A 21,525-nucleotide genomic window follows, 5' to 3' on the forward strand; every position below is an offset into this window, starting at 1 on the left:
GAGAACTGGGGGCACTGCATGTGCGTGCCTCTGTGTAGCACTCACACAGGGACCTCTGCAGCTGGAGATAGTATCATTTGCTCCATTTATTCCCTCATTCATGGACCTCATGATGTTGTTAGAAAATGAAGATGAGTTAGGATGACCATGATGAAAGGAACAGATGGAGGCTAGCATTGTTTTCTGGACTGCAAAGGACTTTTATCTGGAAATTCTACCTTTAGAACATGGGCCAGGCCAAAAGGTCAACAATTATTCTAATGCAAAGATGAGAAGATAAGGGGGGAGGGAAACTAGAGCACTGGAAATGGAGCAACCAGATGCAATGAAGGAGAAGGTCGACCCACTGTAAAAAATGTAACAACTAATGTCACTGAACAATTTGTGTAGAAACTGTCAAACAGGAACCTAATCTGTTGTGTTAACCTTTACTGAAAACACAATATATAAAACAAACAAACTATGGGCCAGGGTGGTGCCAATGGCTTGCCCTTGACTACTAATGTAAAGGTTGGTGGTTTGAACTCACCCAGCAGTGCTGCCAAAGAAATAACTGGCAATCGGCTTCTGTAAGGGTTAAAGCCAAGAAAACCCTATGGAGCACCTCTATTCTATAACATGTGAGACTGTCATGAGTTGAAATTGACTCAATGGCAACAGGTTTGGTTTGTTGGGTTACCTTTACAACTGTAACTAAGACCATTTCTGCTCTCCTAGAAATTGGAAGGCGAATTAACATGTATTAGAAACTCATTTTGTGTTAGCTTCATGGTAGAAACTTTCCTATCTACATTTCATTGAATCCTCACAACAACCCTGTGAGTAGGTAAGTAGGTAAGTGAGGAAACTGGGCCTCCAAGGGTTTAAGAACCTTGCTCAAGGTCATGGATACGATCCAGACTAAGCTCATGTGATTCCGAAGCCCACCTCTCAGGAGAAGTCTGTAGTGCAAAAAAAAAAAAAAAAAAATCCCGGGACCTTGAGCTACGCACACCATGCTTATGACACACAGTTCCTATTTACTTAAGAGGCTGGGTGCAAGATCAATATTTAGGCAAAGTTTGAAAAAGAAAAAAAAAAAAAAAGGCTGTTTCTTCAGGAGCACTTTTCTAAACCAATAGAAGGGATGCAACGTATTTAAATTGGCCCTAGGTTGACCCAAAACTAGAATTCAAGGTTGTGTAACGACTAATCCTCAACAGAAACTTTACAGTCTTATTTACCTTGACTGAGAAATGTTTGGAGGAATTTCCCCCACGTCGGGAACCGTTTCTCATTGACTGGCTGTGCGTGCTGTGCTAAAATGCCCGCCAGCTCCTCGGAGATCTTCACCAAAGCTGGCTCCTGCAGAAACAAATTAAATAGAACCACAAGCAATTTTACTACAGAAATGAAAACTGCTTGTGGAGTGATTAAAAACCAGGCCTCCAACAGGCAAAAAAAATGTGGTTACTGTTTACCCAGAGTCAGAAAGCCATTTTGAAAATTTTCTCTATTTTTTCAGCCATTTCAGTTTTCATATTTCAAAGTGATTTGGCCCCTGAAAAATTGCCGGTCATGGTGCCTGTTGTCTCTGAAAGGCACTTTCTGTCTGGCTGTCAGGAAACTCAGGTTTCAGACTGCTACCTGTTACCAGCTGAGTGTCCTTGGACAATGTGCCTCCCTTCTCTAGGACTCAGTTTCCTTTTATGAAAAATTTTAAGTTTAACTAGTTTGTCCCTTGCCCCTCAGACGTGAACTTTTTTTATTCTCTGACCTTAACAGGGTTGACCCTGGGAGAAATTATAGAGTTGGCAAGGTATTTTGGGGTGCTTCCCTATCTTTAATCTGTACCCTCTCCCACTCAGTGGTGGGTCCACACATTCTGAACTATGGGATCAAAGCCTTAAACTGTGGGCTGAAGCTATAAAGATGGGATCTAGGCAGGGGCAGGTTGGACGAGCAGGGCCAGCCTCAATCTGCCTGAAACCTCTCTACTAGGCCTGAGTCTCATCTGCCTAGATGAGATATTCTGGCCCCATATCATCAGTAAAACAGCCCAAAGATTACAGAGCCTCTTGTCAAAATGAGAACAGTTGGAAACCCTCTGGCTTTTTGATATAATAGGCCTTGGTTTGCCAGGACTTTTTTTTTTTTTAATCATCAGTTACAGTGCGCTTTCCTCTTAGACTATGTAAAGATTTTTCAAATAGAAGGATCTTTGCCGATTTTATTTCTGCCAGAAGTGAGGTAGGGCATTGGATTAAAAAGTAATAATAATTTGATGGGCAGTATCCATATTTAAAATATAGGAGGTAGACAAGAAAAACTCAGACTTGTTTTGGGTTGCAGGGAAACTTCTGAATCTAAGAGTGACCACTGAGTCATAAGAGGAATCAGAAAATCATCAGCTTTGCAAGTGGGTGGGATTGAAAGGAATCTTAGAAATCATCTGCATGTTTATTTAGTTCCAGCTTCCCCAGTATTAAAAAATGACTGCTGCCCTCCCTTGTTCCCAATTCCTTGGAGCTCTGGATCATCCTGGGTCCAGTGCTCTCTGCAAATCTGCAATAGAAGACAAACATCTGCATGTATACACTGGGCAGTTCCAAATAATCTGAATAATTTTTGCACCATCCAGAAAATCCTGGTGGGAGGGTTCTCATTACTTAGCTTAGTAAATGCTTGGCATACAAAACAAAAATGCCGTGAGGAACAGAGAGAGGGCCCTGGCCCACTCTTGGTTCCGGATGACTCACTGCACAGTAGGGGGAGATCTGTTAAGAAGGGCTGGGGAAGCAGGCTTTTGCAGGGAGCGTGTGCTTTACGATGAAGAGGTAAGGCAAACTGCTATCAAAGCAATGGGCCTTTCCCATCCTTCATATCCTGCACAATGTACTGTGCTCTCTGATCTTTACTGTAAACAACCTGATTCCCCAAAGCCCCACATCTGAATCATAGACAAGCATGTGAAATGAGCAGCCCCAGCAACTCAGACCCCCTCTTTGTTCCTTTTTCAAGTACTGTCATCCAAACCCATCTTCCTTTTTGTTTTATACATGATTCTGTTAAAACAAATCTACTCTTGGCAAAGAAGACCAGTTGTCTCTGATTCATGAAGTGGCCCAAAGCTGAGATGATGAAGCATGGCTTTAGATTACTGACTTGCTTGGGAAAATGGAATCAAAGAAAGGAACCCTCACAGAACAGGCCCTCTCCCAGGAAAATGGAGGCTTCTTTGTTCTGCCTTGATTAAAGGTCTTTCTTTAGCTCACTTCTGGAAGTTGTTAAACCATCTAACCAGTTACCTGCTATTATGGATTTAATTTTGTCCCCCACAAAAATATGAAGTCTTAACTGGCCCTAGGGGTTGGCCTCAGGCCTAAGGCAGTCACCTGCCACACACAATGCTGTCGGTTTGAGCTTGCCAGATAGCTGGGCCGTCTCTTTCTAGGAGCTTTGGTAGCATAGTGCCCAAGGCACTTGACTGCTAACTAGAAGGCTGGCAGTTCAAACCCACCAGCCACTCCTTGGAAGGAAGGTTGGGCAATCTACTTCTGTAGTGATACTGCCTCAGCAACCCAAGGAGGGGTCGCTATGATTCGGGTCCGACTCGATGGCACATAACAACAACAACAACTGCTGTGAAGTAGCTCTGGTGGTGTAGTGCCTAAGCCACTTGACTGCTGACCAGAAACCTGGTGGTTCAAACCCACAAGTCACTCCTTGGAAGAAAGGTTGGGCAATCTACTGCCATAGTGATACCACCTTGGAAACCCAAGGAGGGGTTGCTATGAGTCAGATGCAACTTGACGGCAATGAGTTTGGTTTTTTTTTTTTTGGTTAACTGCGGTAGGTCCCTAGGTAGTGCAAATGGTTTGTGCTCAACTACTAACCTAATGGTTGGCAGTTTGAAATCACCCAAAAGTACCATGGAGGAAAGGCCTGGCAATCTGTTTCTGTAAAGATTACAGCCAAGAAAACCCAATGGAACAGTTCTACTCTGTAACACATGGGGTTGCCATGAATTAGAATCAACTGACATCAATAACCCCTGGACCATGAATGTGATGCTGTTTAGAAATAGGGGGTTTTCTTTTGTTATGTTAATGAGGTCATACCAAGTACAGTGGGTCCTAAACCTAATCCCTTCTGAGTGGCAACTTGTGAAAAAGAGGAAAAAAGACATGGACATACACACACACACACACACACACACGGGGGACGATGCATCTATAAATAGCAAAGGAATGCCAAGGATTGCTGGCAGCCACCAGAAACTAGGAGAAAGGCTCACAGAAGGAATGGACATGGCCAAGACCCTGATTTGGACTTTAGCCTTAATAACTGTGAGGAAACAGTCTCTGTTCTTTAAACAGTTTTTTGGTAATATGTTATGATAGCACTAGCTAACTAAAACACCTGCCATGTGGCCATTTGCATCCATACAGTCCAAAGATAAATCATTCATTCATTCATTCATTCATCCATGTATTTAAAGATTATAGACTATCAAGCCTTTTGAGAAACTTCCCTAGGGGGAAAAAGTGTTTATGTGTTTGGTGGGTGGGGATGAAGAAGAAGCAGTGAAGGAGGTAGCAAGGAGAGAAAACCTTGCTACCTAAATCTTTAAACTCAATCACTATTAAATGAGGATCAAGTCCAAACTCCTCAGCAGGAGGAAGGTTCTTCATCATGTGACCTCTAACTCCTGTGTAGCCCGACCTCCCTCCCCTGAGTTCCTAGCCACCACCTAAACTGCCCTGGCTCAGTCTTCTTCCTGTTTCTCCTCCCCTGGCTGACTTCTCTCACCCTTTATGACTTAGTTCTAGTCACACCTCCTCCAGGAAACTTTCTCTGCTACCCCAGTCAGTGTCCTTTCTCAGTGCTCTCCAGCTCCCATAGGGCTCTTTAATTGCATGAATGGTGACTTTGAGGTCTGTCTCTCCAGTACCCAGCACAAGGAACACTAAATGTTTATGGAAAGAATCATGATGGTGGTGACACAGGGACCCAGCCCATAACAGCTGAAGTTACAGAATAAGGAAGTGTGAAGCCTCTCCTACAGGAACTTCCTGCCTAGGAACCACCTGGGGGGATGACTACTTAAGAACTACCAAATCTTCCTGGGTTGATTTTATGGGATTCCCAGCCTGTGAGGGGCACAGAGAAGATGAATGAGGTGACATTTATGGAGTGTCACCTGAGATGCAACAAGCTATGTGAGGGCAAAAAATTAACTTGTAAGGATGCTCCTTGTGTGAGGCATCTGGACACTCTGCCAAGCAGCCACCACTGCCTCTGCTTATCAAGTGAACCATTCTTACTCGACACTGAGCCTGCTTGCTGTGCACAACACCACAGCAAGGAGGTACATTTCCTAGAGGACAGACTGCTGCAGGAATCTGGAGGATGAATCATGTTTCATCAGCTGAAGGCGCTGGTGGGAGATGTTTAATAACGAACACCGGGGCACATGGAGGTAGCTTGGGGCCATGATTAACTCCTAGAGAGGGATTGTGATAGGGTAGATACTGATGGGAAATACAAGGATTATACTAAGAATGGGCTCAGTAGACAGAATTGTCCCTCTGTTGTTGTTGTGTACCATCGAGTTGATTCTGACTCATAGTGACCACATAAAGCAGAGTAGAATTGCCATATAAGGTTTCCTAGGTTGTAATCTTTATGGGAGGAGCTCTGGTAGCATAGTGCCTAAGGCATTTGACTGCTAACCATAAGGCTGGTGGTTCAAACCCACTAGCCACTCGTCGGAAGGAAGGGCAATCTACTTCCGTAGTGATACCGCCTGGGAAACCCAAGGAGGGGTTGCTATGAGTCGGGGCCGACTCGATGGCACATAACAACAACAATCTTTATGGGAGCAGACTGTCACATCTTTCTTCCATGAAGTGACTGGTGGGTTTGAACTGCCGACCTTTTGGTTAGCAGCCAAGCACTTTAACTATTGTGCCACCAGGGCTCCTTAATTGTCCCTTTACACCTCCCAGAAAAAGAATACAGCAGGACTTGCAGCTCACGCAGACAAGAAAGAGAAGCAAAGTGGCATCTGGGGTAAAAGCTTCACTGTTAGCTCTCCAAAGCAACCCTCAGGTACAGTCTCTGCTGGGGACTCAGAACCTGCTTGTAAACTGGTGGAGTAGGGCAGATCTTAGACCCGGAGCAAAGGTAATATCACAGCAGTGAGAAAATAAACTAAGCATACTGCCTTCCCTTAGAAGCAACAAGGTCCCAATGGCTGCAAAGTGCCTATCAATGTCACATGCATGGGCTCAGAGTTTGGGGAGATTCCTTTCTCTAGTGATGGTCATTTTACTTAGCTCTAACATAATTATCCCAACTTCAAGGGCAGATGCTGGTGAGGGAAGATCGGCAGCTATTCATATTCAGGTTTTCTATCCAAAACAAACTCCCGCACATACAGATACAATCATAAAACTATACTAGACAAACCCTTACATGCATGTAAGTCATCAGAGCAGTATTTGTAAAAACAGCTTCTCTTGTCACAGCAGGTTCACATCCATTATCTCATCTGGTCCTTAGAGCAACATTCTGAGTGAGGTAGGCAAACACAGTATTATTTCCCCCACTTTACAAATGAGAAACTGGGGCATTTAGAATGAAGAAGGAGCTTTGGTGGTGCAGTGGTTAAAGCATTCAGCTGCTAACCAAAAGGTCAGCAACTTGAACCTACCAGCCACTCCATGGGAGAAAGATGAGATAATCTGCTTCCGTAGAGATTTACAGCCTTGGAAACCCTATGGGAGCAGTTCTACTCTGTCCTATAGGGTTCCTATGAGTTGGAATCAGCTCGATGGTAGCGGGTTTGTTTTGGTTTGGTTTAGAATGAAGAAGACTGTGTACGATTACTTGCTGAGTCATCAGGTTCTGATAAGGGATGATTTTCCAACATGTGACTGAAGGCAGAAAGCAACAGGGTTGGGCAAACCATTGGCCGGCTTGCTTTCTCTCTCCCTTTTCTACCCTCCCTAAGTGTGTGTTTGTGTGTGTCTGTGTGTGTGTAATAGCTGCTATAAGCCCAGCCACTGGTGTGCAATCTTCTCTATCTTACAAACTTATGAAATTAGTATTTAGAAAGTTTTTTTCAATGACTGACATCAAGATAATGTCATCCATTGAAATCACTTAAAGGTAATGACTTTGGGAGTATGGGAAGGAAAACATATCTTGTGAATGATAAATGTTAGAAAAAGATGCTTTACTCTTTGACAACCATCAGATTTCTAGATTTTCATCCCAGCATGATTGTATTGGTCCTGCCCACGCCCTACAGCTGATAGCTCCAGAGCAGTTCTGGTACAGGACAAACTTCAGCCCCATCTTCACCACAAGCTGGTTCACTCTTTGTCCAGTGCCCACATCTAGCCCTCAGAGCACCTCAACAATAGCTGTGACCTTGGAAGGTTCCAAGATATCAGCAGAAGGCATAGAGCCTCCATCAGCCTGACCAATGCATCCTAGAGATTCTAGTCTATCAAACATGTGCCTACCTCTCAGCTCTCATTTTCTATCAAGAAAGTATAAATTTAAAGGAAGAGATATTTGACTGAAGGAAATTCAGGATATCTCAGGGGAAACCACTAGCATATCCAATTTAATACTGCCTTCATTGACTAGAGCTACTTCAAACTCCAGAGAGTTCATTTTCCCAACCAAGTAAATTCTAAGTGTGTGTGTGTCTGTCTGTGTCTGTGTCTCTGTGTGTGTGTACTGGGGAAGACGGAGAGGAGAAAGAAGGAATGCAAATTAAAATATTTTTAGTATCAGTCCCACCAAAACTCATATTTGACTTTAGGAGCTTCTTTGCTAAGTTGGTAGTGGTGAAGTAAGCAAAATAACTTCTTGGGTAATCACCTCCAATTCCCACATCAGACATCATTTGATGGTGTTCAAAAGAGAAAAACAAGGAACCTGCCCAGATGGCTTTGCTTCATAGAGGCTTCTATCCCTAAATAGAGGAACGAGAGTGGCATAAAGTTAAAGGGCAAAACAGTGACCTGAAAAAATAAGCAAGACTGTTAACATGGAAAGGAGCCATATGGAGCCTCTAGGATAAACGCTTCTTGAAATAGAAGAGGGGATAGGGGCTTCTACAATCACACAGCAAGGGAGACTGCAAGGGCTCTCTGGCTGGCTTCTGACTCCTGGGTGAGTGCTCTTCACCATCCTGCTGCCTCTTTCAGAGGGTATGTTGTTGTTGTTGTTATGTGCCATCGAGTCGGCCCTGACTCATAGCAACCTCTCCTTGGGTTTCCGAGCCGGTATCACTACCGAAGTAGATTGCCCAACCTTCCTTCCGAGGAGTGGCTGGTAGGAATGAACCGCCAGCCCTCTGGTTAGCAGTCAAGGCACTACTAGCGTAGTTAGGCACTACACTACCAGAGCTCCCTTCAGAGGGTATAGGAAACCACAAAAAGTGCTGAGGATTTGAATTGGCTAGGAGCACAGAGATGGAGAGAAGGAAGCGATTTCAAATTTGATGATGAATTTAGAAAGCCTACTTTGCTGTGTGCAGGATCCGCTTTTACCACTCTAAGCACTTTTTAAAGGTAAAATAATAGCTCTGTATGTGCTTGTCTGCTAAATGAAAAGGTCGGTGGTTTGAACCCACCAGTTGCTCTGCAGGAGAAAGATGTGCCAGTCTGCTTCTGTAAATATTACAGTCTCAGAAACTCTATGGAGCACTTTTACTCTGTCCTATAGGGTTGCTATGAGTCGGAATCGACTTGATGGCAACAGGTTATTATTATTATTTTTAAAAAGGTTATTGAAAGCTTAAAATAGGCCAGATATTGTGCAGGTGATTTACATTTATTACCTCATAGCCACTCTCTGATGTAGATATTATCATCACTGTTTCAGAGATAGGGATGCCACACAGCCATGAAGTAACAAAACTGGGATTCAAATCCAGTTGTTAACAGTATACCATTGTGCAATGGGATCTGTGTCTGTAACTGCCATTGCTGGTAAAAATGGTCAATCTGGGTCAGATTAGATCACCCACATGTGATGCTGTCTGTACTGTCAAATTTATTTATTTAAAAAAAAAAAAAAAAAAAGGTAGCCTGAAATCTGTTCTTAGCTGCATAGCATCTATATCTTCTCATTCAGGATAATAATACCCCAAGTTTCCTTTTAAGAACTTCCCATGTCTCATTAACTATGCAAGTTGATTGAGAGTGACTCCACTCAGCTCCAAGAGTGGGCTTCTGATTAACAAAACCATGTCTTATCCACAATGATTGGTTCAGGGATGGGCATGTGATTCAATTCAGGCCAATCAGATTTGCTGGGATCTTCTGAGAGAGAAGCTTCATGCTCTTCTGAGAATGCTACCAGGTGGGATGTTCCTTCTTCCTATTGCTTTGACCAAGGACCAGCTCCAGGAGCAGCTGGTAGTCATCTTACATCCATGAGGAAAGCCAGCCTTAGGTTTGAGAACTTTGTGACAGAGAAAGGATGGAAAGTAACTGGGTCCTCGAGTGAACTTTGGGACAGAAGCTAAAACCAAACCAAACTCATTGCCATTGAGTAGGATCCGACTCATAGTGACCCCTCCTTAGGTTTCCAAGGTAGTACCACTACAGAAGTAGATTGCCCCATCTTCCTTCCGAGGAGTGGCTGGTGGGTTTGAACTGCCAGTCTTCTGATTAGCAGTCAAGCGCCTTAGGCACTACACCACCAGAGCTTCCCACCAGACAGAAAAGAGATGGAAAATAACTGGGTCTTTGATGATATCATTGAGCCACACGATTAAACCATGTCTGAAACCAAAGCTATCTTTGGATTTTCAGTTACCTGTGATAATAAAATCTCTTCATTGTTTAAGGCATTTTGAGTTGGATTTTCTGTTCCTTGAAGCTTAAACATTTTTTAACTGATAAAAATGAGCGGGCCAAACCTTGCACCCACGATCCATGATGGACATTTTAAGTGAGCAAATGTTCTGATCAGCCTATGCCTTGGTTACTCTCATTCTGCAACCAGTACTGAAATTGTCGCTCATTCCTTTCCATTAAGATCATTAGAAATAGTCCCTCTTTAGAGTGCAAAAATATGCTGAGAGGATGAAGAAAAAAAAATGAAAATGTCTTCAGCAAGTCATAAACTACTTCCCACACCTACTTAAAGTTTAAGGACTGCTTTAATACTCCATGTTTAATTGTTAATTGAGAATTTAAAAATCAAAAATGCCAACTTTGCCTTCGATGAGATGGAAAATTATGCTGCTGTAGAAGGTAACATAATGTAAAACAGCCAACATTATCAAGGCACACAAATGTTTTTGGTATGTAAAATTGCTTTGTAAAATATTTGCTCCATCTGCTGAAAGCGGCAAAGACAATTTTCCCTTGATAGCTAATGGCCCATTTCGGCTGTGTGGCAAGTGATTCGCTGCGGTGGCGGCTCTCATTAAACAGAATGGTGAAAATGCGGTATATAATTCCATACTTATGTAGCATTATCCACTCGCTGCTTCTCCAGGAGTCTGTCCCTCATTATCTAGGCCTCCACCTTGTACCAACATGCAGGCCTAGCAGTTGATTTGACTTGAGAAGCATTTTGTCCAACTGAGGCACATATGTTGTGCCTCCATTCCAAAGCTCAGAACAACTGCTTTGCCCCCGACCAGAAACACGAGAAGTTCATTCCCTTTCAACTTTGCAGCACTTAAACTGCTGTTTCTTTTTTCCCCTCACCACAGGGGGCCGTGGTTTTCTTTCTAGGCTTACCCTGTCGTGCTGCATGCCGGGGATTTCAATAGATAAAGATTAAGCGATTCTTGAAATTCTTAATTGAACTTTGTACATACACAAAAGCAGGGGAATTTTTCCCCAGGCCAAAACTGCCCTCCTCAATGCTCCCCAAACACTACCCTTGGTTTGTGGTGTCTGCGGCTGTTTGTGATCTCTGTCTTTAAAAGAGCTCTTTACACTCTACCCTGAATCACTTCAACATCTGCTAAAGGCACAATTAGAAATAAATAATCCAGGGTGGTTTAAAAAAGAAGAATACGCTCAACTTCCTGGAATGATATTCAAAAGTAGTTACAGCAGCAAGTGGCTGATTTTTTTTTTTTTTAATATTTTTAACGTTGGAAGATGGTTGTAAAGGAATTTATATTAAATACAAGAGTGATGTCAAGTAAATACGTATGGCTCTTTTTAAAGATGACACAATACTTTAGAGCAGAAACCATGCAGTTTTAAAACCAACCCTAAGTGGGAGCAGCCATAATTATTAGCACTAGCACAGTAACAGGATTCTTTCTTTCCAGTTAGAGAAATATGGCTTGAGAAATACGGTTGAGAAAATGGCACACACTGATTAAAGCGCTTTAATTGAAAATTAAAAACAAAAGGAAACATATGTGCCCTTTGGGTTTGATTTTACATTCAAGTGGTGGGAAAGAGGGGTGAATTGATTGAACTCAATGAGAGACTATCAGGAGAATTTATACTTTAATTTTATACGAAGGAATGGGCAAGCAGCGACTTTTAATCAGAGTGAAGAGCTGTGCCTTCTTTGATATTTTCACCCCTACAGAGGTATATACTTGAGGCCGATGTAGTAGCATTATATATTTTTGTTTTCTTTCTACAGACCATGCTCGTGAAAGCACCAGTGTAATTAATCAATGGAGGCCAAAAATGAGGTTTTTTTTTTTTAATCTGGCACTTTTACATGGATGTACACGTCTTCTCAAGGGCATCCCTCTCTCACTGAGGGGCACTGAGGACAGATGACCAGAAAGAAGCAAATGGCGCAGTCACCGTCAGAGGACAGTAAAACTCGTTCTGAATCCGTTCCAAATACACATGCCTGCTTTGTGGTGTTTAGCAGAGCAGACATTTCCAAAAGAACTCCAACGGGGACTTCCTGGATGTGAAAGCACTAACTGAATTCTCGTTCCTCTCATCTTTTGCTTTATTCCTTCCTTCCACGCTGTTATTGCGAAAAACTGGCAGTTAAATTCAATTGATTCAAAATATTCTGGATCCATATGGCCGCCAACCCTGGAGCTGAAGCAGTGATAGCGCCTCACTGCTGTTCTCAAGCATTTGCCTCTCCTCCAGTTCCCAGATGGTGGGAGTAACATTTAAACCTCCTTTTCTCTGCCTTGTACAATAGACCTTGGCACCATTTCAACTGTTTACTCCGGTAATTAACAGCTCTGATACCACAACAATTACAACTCCTACACTCTCACCACAATAATGCTATGAATTAGTGAGAGCTAATGGCTGGAAGGTAGAGTGTTTCCAGACTGTGAGATCTGTGTATTTTTAGAATAAAATAAAAGGTACAAACAGCGCTCTTGCAGTAGACAATGATTACCTAGTAATTAGTTTACACAAAGCTTCCTATTTAATGGCAAAACGCTGTAATTAACGTGTGACAGAAAATCAAAGGGTACTTTGTAAGCATATGAAAAATTAACACTGCAGGCCCATAGCTTTATGTACTGATTAGAAGCATATTAAATCAATAGGACACACAAACCAACAGCTTGTATAGCTGATTATTATAGGTCCTCGGAAGGGGTACCCTAGCTTTCATTTAACTTGGGGAGGCAATTTTCCTTCTCCTGTCATCTTCCTCAGGCACAGAGAAGCCCCTCAAACCCAGCCCTGGCAGCCTCATGAAAATAACCATTGAACTGGAAGAAAACATTCTAAGTCATTCTCAGAGCTAAGGAAAAATATGTAAATGATTAAGACTATCCGACGATGGTGGTGACGTGCTGCTACAGTAATTAGAAAAGTCACCAACTGGAACCAGAAAATGAAGCAACTGGCCTCAATCTTTTAGTCAGAATAATCTCTACTTTATCAAGCCAATGTCTCTTTAGTCCATATGTAGAATGTTCAAAGAACTGGAATTGTTTTTTTTCTGTTTTAAAGTGGTAAGAAACCAGGCTGCTCTCAAGATTTATTTTTCTTAAAGGTATTATCCGGGTAAGTCATAGGGTAAACACAATTTTGGATCAACATTCTGTACCTTCAATAGCCACAATCCGGTATAACTGATAACAGAACAATATTCTGGAAGTTACCAGATCCTAAAGAACCTTCTAAATCAAAGAAAGATTAAGTTGTATGTACTTGTTCAATGTATTGTACCTATATTTTATTGTAATACAATTTTATGTAATATAATATTAATAGTAATAATAGCAGGTAGCATTTCTTGAGGCTACTATGTGTTAAGGACGGCACATAACAACAACAACAACAACTATGTGTTAAGTACATTGCTAGCCAATTCACAAGGATTCCAACCAAAAACCAAACTCACTGCCATCGAGTCGGATCCAACTCATAGCAACCCCTCCTTGGGTTTCCAAGGTGGTATCTCTACAGGAGTAGATTGCCCAATCTTCCTTCCAAGGAGCAGCTGGTAGGTTTGAACTACCAGCCTTCTAGCTAGCAGTCAAATGGTTTAGGTACTATGCCACCAGAGCTCCATTCACAAGGATTATGTCATTGAATTCTTACCACCACCCCACCGGCCAGATATCAATGTTATCTGTATATTTCACAGCTGAGGAAACAGGAGAGTTGAAGTAATTGGCCCATGGTCACTTCCCTTTTAAGCCTGGGAGTCTAACCAAAGTGTTCTGGCTCCACAGTCACAGACAATATCTTAGTTATTCTGAACATTCAATTATCCAGAGCCTATCTCAATACTCGATGGCAGTAAGTTTGGTTATTTTTTATTTTTTCATCTCAACACCTATTCTGTTTATAAAGGAGTTTACTGTGTCAACCAGGAACAGGAGACTAAAAGGCAGAAACAGGCAAATAAAATATTTGTTGCTGTCTTAGTTCTCTAGTGCTGCTATTGCAGAAATATGACAAATGGATGGCTTTAACCAACGGGAATTAATTTTCTCACAGTTGAGGAAGCTAGAAGTCTGAATTCAGGGTGCTGGCTCTAGGGAAAGGCTTTCTCTCCCTGTCAGCTCTGCTGGAAGGGTCTTGTCTTTTCAGAGTTTCTGCTCCTGGGCAATCTTCATATGGCCTGGAATCTCTCTTCTCCCATCTCTGCTTGCTTTTTTGTCCTAATCAGCTCATTTTATACCTTATAAGAGACTGACTCAAAACACACTCAATACTAACCCTGCTTTATTAATGTAACAAAGACAACCCCTTCCCAAATGGCATTATAACCACAGGCATAACCAAAAAACCAAACTCATTGCCCTCAAATCGGTCCGACTCATAGCGACCCCTCCTTGGGTTTCTGAGGAGGTATCTCTACAGAAGTAGATTGCCCAATCCTCCTTCTGAGGAGTGGCTATTGGGTTTGAACCGCCAGCCTTCTGGTTAGCAGTAAAGTGCCTTAGGCAGAGGTTAGGATTTACAACACATACTTTTTGAGGGACACAATTCAATCCATAATAGTTGCCTTCCCAAAAAGCAGAGTTTTAAATGCTGACCATATATTTAGTCCTTCCTTTGACCATATATTTAGTCCTTCCTTTGATTGTGAAAGTAGGCTGCTCAAAGCTTTTTTTTTTTTCTTCTAAATAGGATGCAATTTCTTAAAAATGCACTTATTTTAATCATCACTTTTATATAACTGCAGAAAACTTGGAAAATGTAGAAACACACAAAGAAAAAACAAAAAGCAAAATTCACCCGATCCCACCACCCAGAGATAACCATTACTAATATTTCATTTTATAATCGTATGTCATTTTTCTATGCACATAGAGACATTTATGCATATTTTAAAACAACAACAACAAAAAAAACAGCATACACACTGTTCAATGTGTTTTTTCATTTAACAATGTATGCTCAAAGCCTTTTGAGAATTGATAGGCTCACTATAATGATAATAACAGTGTATTCTACAGAGAATGAATGATCAAAGGTGGTCTATCAAATTCTCTCTCACTGCCCATGCCCATATACAGGGATGTGAGACAGTTGGGTTGCAAATGCTGAATCACAGGGAGTGACCTAGACAGAGCCCCTCTTTCTCTGCAGCTCTGAGGCATGTGAACTGACTGTTCACCTCCACCCTTCCCCTGTTGCCTTAAGGGAAACCAAGGCAGTTCTCCAGTCATCCAGGAAAGAGAAGAAATTCAAGAGTGATGGCAGCTATGTTCCAAATATGTTTGTGTTTCCCACCAGTCTGTTGGAAGCAGAAAACCTGCCACAAGGGCAGCACACAGCAGGAGTCAGGAAGGAAGGAACGCTAGGAGGTTCACTTCTCTGAGATTTTCAAGCAAGAGGATCTTTTTGAAATGCAATCAGTTCAGTGTCACTAGAGCAGTATTCTAGGAGTGGTCAGAGGTGGGTTCCAAGTTGGTGTCATCACTTATTAGCCATAAGAACATGGGCAAGTCACTTAATTTCACTATTCACATCTGTAATAGAATACTACTAATACCTTATCAAGTTGGCACAGAAGTTAATGAAGAAAAACCTCATGAGTTTTTTCTGGAATTGAATGAGATAATTCATGGAAAGTGCTTAGTACAATACCTGACACCTAGTCAGCATTCTACAGATACTATTTGTTATTGTCATTCTATCAATAAATGTCAAAACTTTCAAAGTGTATTCATGGATCTACAAAAAACTTGATATCATGTGTAGGTCAGTATTCTGGCAACTGCTAAAAACAAAGATAAGCTAAGAAAGTCAATATTTTAAGATATAAAAATAAAAAAAGATGAATAATCATTTATATATAGCTTGTTGTGGTTGTTAGGTGCTGTCGAGTGGTCTCCGACTCATAGCAACCCTATGCACAGCAGAATGAAACACTGCCTGGTCCTGTGCCAGCCTCCCAATCCTTGCTATACCTGAGCTCATCATTGTAGCCACTGTGTCAATCCATCTCGTTGAGGTTCTTGCCCTTCTTCGTTGACTGTCCGCTTTACCAAGCATGATATCCTTCTCCAGGGAATGGTCTCTTCTGACAACATGACCAAAGTAGGTGAGACGAAGTCTGGCCGTCCTTATTTCCAAGAAGCATTCTGGTTGCACTTCTTCCAGGACAGAGTTGTTAGTTCTTCTAGAAGTCCATGGTACTTTCAGTATTCTTCTTTAGCACCACAACTCAAAAGCATCTACTCTTCTCCTGTCTTCCTTATTCACTGTCCAGCTCTCACATGCATTAGAGGTGATTGAAAATACCATGGTTTGGGTTAGGCACACCTTAGGCTTCAAGGAGACATCTTTGCTCTTCATCACTTGAAAGAGGTCTTTTGCAACAGATTTGCCCAATATGATGTCGTCTGATGTCTTGACTGCTGCTTCCATTGGTGTTGACTATAGAACCAGATAATATGAAGTCTTTGACAACTTCAATCTTTTCTCCATTTATCATGATGCTGCTTGTTGGTTCAGTTGTGAGAATTTTCATTTTCTTTATATGAGGTGTAATCCATACTGCAGACTGTAGTCTTTAATCTTCATCAGTACGTGCTTCAAGTCATCCTCATTTTCAACAAGCAAAGTTGTGTCCTTTGCATATTGCAGGTTGTTAATCAGTCTTCCTCCAATCCTGATGCCATGTTATTCTTCATATAAGCCAGCTTCCCGGATTATTTGCTCAGCATACAAGATGAACAAGTATGGTGACAAGATACAACCCTGACATATTCCCTTCTAGATTTTGAAACATACAGCATCCCCTTGGTTTGTTCGAATGACAGCCTCCTGGTCTATGTACAGGTTCCTCATGAGTACAATCAAGTATTGGGGAATTCCCATTCTTCTCAATGTTATCCATAATTTGTTATGATCCACACAATCGAATGTTTTTGCATAGTCAATAAAACACAAGTAAACACCTTTCTGGTCTTCTTTGCTTTCAGCCAAGATTCATCTGACATCAGCAGTGATATCCCTTGTTCCACATCCTTTTCTGAATCCAGCTTGCATTTCTGGAAGCTCTCTGCCAATATACTGCTGCAATCGTTTTTGAATTATCTTCAGTAAGATTTTACTTGCATGTGATATTAATGATATTGTTTGATAATTTCCACATTCTGTGGGATCACCTTTCTTTGGAAGGGTACAAATATGGATCTCTTCCAATCAAGTGGCCAGGTAGTTGTCTTCCAAATCTCTTGGGATAGATGAGTGAGTGCCTCCAGCGCAGTATCCATTTGTTGCAACATCTCAGTGAGTATTCCACCAATTCCTGGAGCCTTGTTCTTTGCCAATTCCTTCAGTGCAGCTTCGACTTCTTCTTTCAATACCATTGGTTCTTGATCATATGCCACCTCCTGAAATGGATGAAGATTGACAGTTCTTTTGGGTACAGTGACTCTGTGTATTCCTTCCATCTTCTTTTGATGTTTCCTGCACCATTCAATATTTTGCCCATAGACTCTTTCAATATTGCAACTCGAGGCTTAAATATTTTCCTCAGTTCTTTCAGCTTGAGAAATGCCAAGCATGTTCTTCCTTTTTGGTTTTTTAACTCCAGTTCTTTGCACATTTCATTATAGTAATTGGCTTTGTCTGCTCGAGCTGCTCATTGAAATCTTCTGTTCAGCTCTTTTATCTTGTCATTTCTTCCATTTGCTTTAGCTACTCTCTGCTCAAGGGCAAGTTCAGAGTCTCTTCTGACATCCATCTTGGTCTTTTCTTGTCTTTTAATGACCTCTTTCCTTCTTCATGGATGATGTTCTTGATGTCATCCCACAATTCCTCTGGTTTTTGGTCATTGGTGTTCAATGCATCAAATCTGTTCTTTATATGGTCTCTAAATTCAGGAGGGGTAGTATCTAGGTCATATTTTAGCTCTCGTGGACTTGTTTTGTCTTCAACTTCAACTTGAACATATATATGAGCAGTTGATGGTCTGTTCCACAATCAGATTCTGGCTTTGTTTTGGCTGAAGATATTGAACTTCTCCATCGCCTCTTGCCACAGATGTAGTCAATCTGATTCCTGTGTATTCTATCTGGTGAAGTCCATGTGTATAGCTGTTGCTTACATCGCTTATGTTGTTGAAAAAAGGTATTTTCAATGAATAATTTGTTGGTCTTGCAAAATTCTATCATGCAATCGCCAGAGTTATTTCTATCACCAAGGCCACATTTTCCAACTACCAGTAACTCTTCTTTGTTTCCAGTCACCAGTGATAATCAACACATCGCGACTGCATGTTTGGTCAATTTCAGACTGCAGAAGTTGGTAAAAATCTTCAGTTTCCTCATCTTTGGCTTTGGTGGTTGGTGCATAGATTTGAATAATAGTATTAACTGGTCTTCCTTATAGGTGTATTATCCTATCGCTAACAGTGTTGTACTTCAGGAGATATCTTGAAAACTCTTTGTGATGATAAATGCCACACCATTCCTCTTCAATTTGTCATTTCAGCATAGATTATGTGGTTGTCTGATTCAAAATGGACAGAACCAGTCCATTTCAGCTCACTAATGCCTAGGATACCAAATTTTATGCGTTCCATTTCATTTTTGACAACTTCCATTTTTCCTAGATTCATATTTCATACATTCCATGTTCCAATTATTAATGGATGTTTGCATCTTTTTCTACTCATTTTCAGTTGTGCCACGTCAGCCAATGGAGGTCCCGAAAGCTTTACTCTATCCATGTCGTTAAGGTCATCTCTACTCTGAGGAGTCAGCTCTTCCCCTGTCAAATTTTGAGTGCCTTCCGACCTGATGGGCTCATCTTCTGGCACTATATCAGACAATGTTTCAGGGCTATTTGTAAAGTTTCCCAGTAATAACACAGACAGTGTTTCACTGCTATTCATAAGGTTTTCACTGGCCAATTGTTTGAGAAGTGGATGGCCTCTTCCTTCTTCTGAGTTTGTCTTAGCCCAGAAGCCGCTGAAACCTGTCCACCATGGGTAACCCTGCTGGCATTTTGCAACACTGGTGGCATAGCCTCCAGCCTCACAGTAACACATAAGCTACCACAGGACGACAAACTGACAGACAAGTTTGTCTCCTTTAGTTGTTCCTAACCCCTCTGCACCCACCTACCTCAGGCTCCAGCCTTAAAACAGAGCCACCCCCAAGTGAAAAGCAGCCCCTGGGCCCTGGATGTAGCTTAATGACTAGGAAAAATTATGTCCCAGATTATTTTCTTATGATGCTCCACCAAGAAATTATGTTTTTGATATAGAATACAAATAGTAGATAAGGGCATGAAAAGGGGATATCCCTGGCTAAAACAAAAAAACAAACTCACTGCTGTCTTATCAGACTCATAGCAACCCCTTCTTAGGTTTCCAAGGTGCTATCACTATGGAAGTAGATTGCTCAATCCTCCTTCCAAGGAGTGGCTGGTGGATTTGAACTGCCAGCCTTCTGGTTAGCCTTAGGCACTACACCACCAGAGCTCCCCTTGCTAGTAATCAAATAATAGCAACAACCATAAGATGCATTTTCACATCTAAAATAAAAATGCTAACGGTTAATAATGACTGATGCTGGTAAGGCTGTGGTAAAACTAGTATGCTTATTTTCTGCTGGAAGCTTTGGAAATTGGTACAACCTTCTTAGAAAGTAATATGGGAATTTGCAAAAAGAGTCATGAAGCATTCTAACCCTGGGTCTCTCTCCTAGGAAAGTAATACAATGGGTGCAAAAAGAGGTGGATACCAAATTCAAAAATAAACAAATCAAATGGAAACAATCAGTCTAAGGGACTAGGGGGTTGTGCAAACCTCAGCCTATATGACCCTGAGACCAGAAGAACCAGATGGTGCCTGGCTACGACTGTCAACCACTCAGAAACGGATCAGTACAGGAGATTCTGGATGGAGTGGGAGAAAAATGCAGAACTAAACTCGAAATCATAAAAAAGATCAGGCTTACTGGTCTGAAAGAGACTGGTGAAACCCCTGAGACTATGGCCCTTAGACACACCTTGGACCTGGAATTGAACTTATTCTTGTGGCTTCCAGATGAACAGTGTTGTTGTTGTTGTTAGGTGCTATTGAGTTGGCTCCAACTCATAGCTACCCTATGTACAACAGGATGAAACACTGCCTGGTCCTTTGACAGCCTCACACTCCTTGCTATACCTCAGCCCATCATTATAGACACTGTGTCAATCCATCTCATTGAAGGCCTTCTCCTTTTTCGCTGACCCTCCACTTTACCAAGCATCATATCCTTCTCCAGAGACAGGTCCCTTCTGGCAACATGACCAAAGTAGGTGAGATGAAGCATAGCCATTCACAATATTGTTGTTGTTTTTAGGTGCCATTGAGTCGTCTCTGACTCATAGTGCCCTATGTACACCAGAATGAAACACTGCCTGGTCCTGTGCCAGCCTCATAATCCTAAGCCCATCATTGCAGCCACTGTGTCAATCCATCTCATTGAGAGACTTCCCTTTTTTTGTTGATCCCCCCCCCCCCCCACTTTACCAAGCATGACAGCCTTCTCCAGGGAATGGTTCCTTCTGACAACATGACCAAAGTAGGTGAGATGAAGTCTGGCCATTCTTGCTTCCAAGGAGCATTCTGGCTGCACTTCTTCCAGGACAGATTTGTTCATTCTTTTGGCTATCCATGGTATTTTCAGTATTCTTCACCAACATCACAACTCAAAAGCATCTATTCTTCTTTGGTCTTCTTTATTCATTGTCCAGCTCTCACACGCATATGAGGCTATTCAAAATACCATGGCATGGGTTAGGCACACCTTAGTCTTCAAGGAGACATCTTTGCTCTTCAGCACTTTAGAGAGGTCTTTTGCAGCAGATTTGTCCAATGCAATACATCGTCTGATGTCTTGACTGCTGCTTCCAGTGGTGTTGACTGTAGAACAAAGTAACATGAAATCTTTGACAACTTCAATCTTTTCTCTATTTATCATAATGCTGCTTAATGGTCCAGATGTGAGGAATTGTGTTTTCTTTATGTTGAGGTGTAATCCATACAACATCAGTAAGTGCTTCAAGTCATCCTCACTTTCAGCAAGCAAAGTTGTGTCATCTGCATATTGCAGGTTGTTAATGAGTCTTCCTCCAATCCTGATGCTGTACTCTTCTTCATATAGTCCAGCTTCTTGGATTATTTGCTCAGCATACAGACTGAATAAGTATGGTGAAAGGATACAAGCCTGACACGCTCCCTTCCTGATTTTAAACCATGCCGTAGCCCCTTGTTCTGTTCTAACGACAGCTTCCTGGTCTATGTACAGGTTCCTCATGAGCACAGTCAAGTATTCTGGAATTCCCGTTCTTCTCCATGTTATCCATAAGTTGTTATGATCCACACAATCTAATGATTTTGCATAGTCAATAGAACACAAGTAAACATCTTTCTGGTATTCTTTGCTTCCAGCTAAGATCCAAGAGAGCCAAAGTATGATCTTGTATATAACCCTCCTGAATTTAGAGATCATCTAAAGAATAGGTTTGATGCATTGAACATCAACGACTAAAAGCCAGATGAATTATGGGAAGATATCAAGAACATTATCCATGAAGAAAGCAAGAGATCACTAAAAAGACAAGAAAAGAAGAGAAGACCAAA

At 41.7% G+C, this 21,525-nt stretch overlaps 1 protein-coding gene across 1 annotated transcript in view; it reads right to left on the reverse strand.

Moving 5' to 3' along the window:
• Positions 1–21,525, reverse strand: part of IQCH (IQ motif containing H) — a 379,945-nt gene that overhangs the window by 85,592 nt on the left and 272,828 nt on the right. Inside the window, exon 16 of the mRNA XM_042783268.1 lies at positions 1,224–1,344. Within this exon, the coding sequence (XP_042639202.1) occupies positions 1,224–1,344 (121 nt within the window). The remainder of the gene's footprint in view (positions 1–1,223; positions 1,345–21,525) is intronic.

This window comes from Orycteropus afer, unplaced genomic scaffold (genome assembly GCF_000298275.1).
Source record: "Orycteropus afer afer isolate SDZICR_OR568_19922 unplaced genomic scaffold, OryAfe1.0 scaffold00015, whole genome shotgun sequence".
Classification (NCBI taxonomy): Eukaryota; Metazoa; Chordata; class Mammalia; order Tubulidentata; family Orycteropodidae; genus Orycteropus; species Orycteropus afer.